The sequence below is a fragment of the Eimeria tenella genome, genomic scaffold, assembly GCF_000499545.2.
Source record: "Eimeria tenella Houghton genomic scaffold, Eth_scaff816, whole genome shotgun sequence".
Taxonomy (NCBI): domain Eukaryota; phylum Apicomplexa; class Conoidasida; order Eucoccidiorida; family Eimeriidae; genus Eimeria; species Eimeria tenella.
In genome coordinates this window covers 2,024-5,004 of record NW_013545929.1, presented here as the reverse complement: position 1 = coordinate 5,004, position 2,981 = coordinate 2,024, and the positions used below count along the sequence as shown (strand labels likewise).

The 2,981-nt window shown below is 54.0% G+C and overlaps 1 protein-coding gene across 1 annotated transcript; it reads right to left on the bottom strand.

The window, feature by feature from the left end:
• Positions 1-208: 208 nt before the first annotated feature.
• On the bottom strand, positions 209-1,945 carry ETH_00026015 (Helicase associated domain HA2 containing protein, related; the record flags this gene model as incomplete). The annotated part of the gene is made up of 3 exons (XM_013380698.1): positions 209-475; positions 704-1,584; positions 1,735-1,945. The coding sequence occupies 3 exons, from the start codon at positions 1,943-1,945 to the stop codon at positions 209-211; spliced, it is 1,359 nt and encodes a 452-aa protein (XP_013236152.1).
• Positions 1,946-2,981: the final 1,036 nt, after the last annotated feature.

The window sequence follows — 2,981 nt, the reverse complement described above, 5'->3', positions numbered from 1 at the left end:
TAGCCAGCTACCAATGTAGCTAGCTAGCTAGCTAGCCAGCTGTCAATCTAGCTAGCTAGCTAGCTACCCTACGCTCCCAGCTAGCTAGCTAGCTAGCTTGCGAGCTATCTACCTAGCTATCTATCGCCCCAGCGAGCCAGCCACCTCGCCAGCTAGCTAGCTGGCTAGCTAGCTAGCTAGCCAACTACGCATCGCCCTGGTGAGCTAGCTAGCTGGATTTTTTCCTCACCTCCGCCCCAAGTCTTTCCCCACACTCTGCTGCTACTCGAGCAGCAACAGCCATCGCAGCAAGCCTTCGGGGCTGCGTGCATGCAACCATTCCAGCTTTTGCATATCCCACTTCGCGCAGAAACTGCGGCAGCTGCGTCGTCTTGCCGGAGCCGGTGGCGCCCACCACCACCAGCACGCGGTGCTGCGCCACGGCCCGCAGGAAGGCCTCGCGGTAGGCGTAGACCGGCAGCAAACGCCGCTGCTCCTGCAGCAGCAGCAGCAGCAGCAGCAGCAGCAGCAGCGGCAGCGGCGGCGGAGAAGGCGAGGTGCTTGGAGGCGCGAAAAAATGCACCAAAATCCATCCGCGGGCGACACATATTCGCTAAATGCCGCACTGCAGCAGCAGCAGCAGCAGCAGCAGCAGCAGCAGCAGCAGCAGCAGCAGCAGCAGCAGCAGCAGCAACAGTAGCGGGAGCAGTTTGCGTGTACTGACTTGGAGGGAGATGGCCTTGGTTTGGCTGGCCTCGCGCTGCTGCTCCAGCTGCTGCAGCATTTGCTGCTGCTGCTGCTGCTGCGGGGAAAGTTCTTTGTTGAAGTCGAGTCCGTGGGTTTCTCTGACTTCAAATTCGATCTCAACTCCAGTTTCGTCGACAAGTTTGTAAGTCTTTTGCTGCTGCTCGCTGCTGCTGCTGCTGCTGCTGCGGTCCCTGGCGCCGAAGCGGACGAGGGCGGCGCGGGTCTTCTGCTGCTCGAGGAGCTGCTGCTCGGAGAGCTGCTGCTGCTGCTGCTGCTGCTGCGTCTCGCGGAAAGTTTGCTGCAGCAGCAGCAGCCGGGCCTGCAGACTTTCTTCTGCTTCCGGCAGCAAATAAAGTTCTGTCTCCGAATTGTTTTTGCGGTCTTCAACTGCTGCTTTGGCGAGCAGCAGCGCGTCTTTGCGCAGCTGCAGCTGCTGCTGCTCCGCGGCGCTCAGCTGCTGCTGCTGCTGCTGCTGCAGCTGCGCGTAGAACGCCTCCCTGTCCCGCACTTTTCGCTCCTGCAGCAGCAGCTGCTGCTCTTCTCTTTTTTTCAAATAAGATCTTCTTGCTTCTTCCCGCAGCCGCAGCACGTAAGCTTTGCTGCAGCGCAGCAGCTCGTTGGGTTTCTTTTTTGCTTCCAGCAGCAGCTCTTCCACGCTCTCCAGCGCAGCAGCAGCAGCAGCGGCGTCCCCCTGCTGCTGCTGCTGCTGCTGCTGCTGCCGCTCAAGCGCTGCAGCGTGGCCCACCTTCCGCTGCGACGCCATGTCCCGCGCTGCCAGACGAGCAGCAAATGCTGCTGCTTCTGCTGCGTCATCGTCCTCTGCTGCTGCTCCTGCTGCTGCTGCTGCTGCTGCTGCTGCTGCGGCAGAGACACAGGCAAACGCAGGCACGCAGCAGACGCACTCAACTCACAAACAGAAATGCTAGGCATGATCAGGTATCCAGGACTGCGGCTGCTGCTGCTGCTGCTGCTGCTGATGCTGCTGCTGCTGCTGCTGCTGCTGCTTACGTTCTGTCTCATCTTCTCGTTGTCTCTTTCTGCTGCCGCTTTGCGGCTCGTCAGCCTCCTGCTGATCCTCATCATCTGCTGCTGCAGCAGCAGCAGCAGCAGCAGCAGCTTCTGCTGCTGCAACAACAGCAGCAACAAGAGAGCGAGTAGCAGCACCAACTCGCCGCTGCAGCTCCTCCCGCAGCCACGGGGTCACTTCTGAGAACGACATTAGGGTTTAGGGTTTAGGGTTTAGGGTTTAGGGTTTGGGAGCCGGGACTTCCCGCGGCTGGGGGAGCCCGGCAGTGGGGCTTTGCCGCAGGGGTTAAGGCCAAGGTGTCGAGGGTTTAGGGTTTAGGGTTTAGGGTTCAGGGTTTAGCCCTTGGCCCTGAAAACCCTAACTGGAGCGGGGGCTCCAGAAGCAGGCGAGCTGCGGCCTCGCCAAACCCTTAATTAGGGTTTGCGGGGGAGGCCGGCCCCAGTGACATTTATTTAATTTAAATAAATTTAATTTAATTAATTATTTAATTTAATTTAATTTAATTTAATTTATTCTTGGGGGCCCTTTACCCCAAATTGCAAACAAAGTTCGAAACGCATGCAGGGGGCCCCCGGGGCCCCCTGAGGGGCCCCCGGGGGCCCCTGGTGTTGAGGTTTCCAAACAACTGTTAGAGGTGGCAGTAGGGTTTAGGGTTTAGGGTTTAGGGTTTATGGTTTGGCTGTTATGGTTTGTAGCTTGGCTTTGGCTGCAGCTTTAGAGCTTCGCGCCCTGGGGCTGGGGCCTAGGGTTTAGGGTTTAGGGTTTAGGGTTTAGAACTTCGCGCATTGCTTTGGCCTCTCTTTCAACTACAGAGTTACTTTTTAGGGCTTAATGCTCAACCTCGAGGGTTTAGGGTTTAGGGTTTAGGGCTTAGGGTTTAGGGTTTAGGGTTTGGGGTCTCGCACTGCGGGCGCCAAAACCTATCAAGAAGTTGCCAATAAATATAACGAACAACTAAACAACAACTAAATAAATAAATAAATAAATAAATAAATAATAAATAAATAAATGAATAACAAATAAATTAAATAAATGCCATTTCCGCAGCAACTTTCAGCTTTTTGGTCTTTGGATTCTTTTGGCAATTCTTCAAAACCGAATGAAAATGATTATTTTGAATTTAATCTTAAACTCTATTTTAATTTATTTTCATTTTATTTATTTTCATTTTAATTTATTTTTTAAAATTAACTTTTTATTTTCTACTTTTTAAATTTCCTGAGGGTCT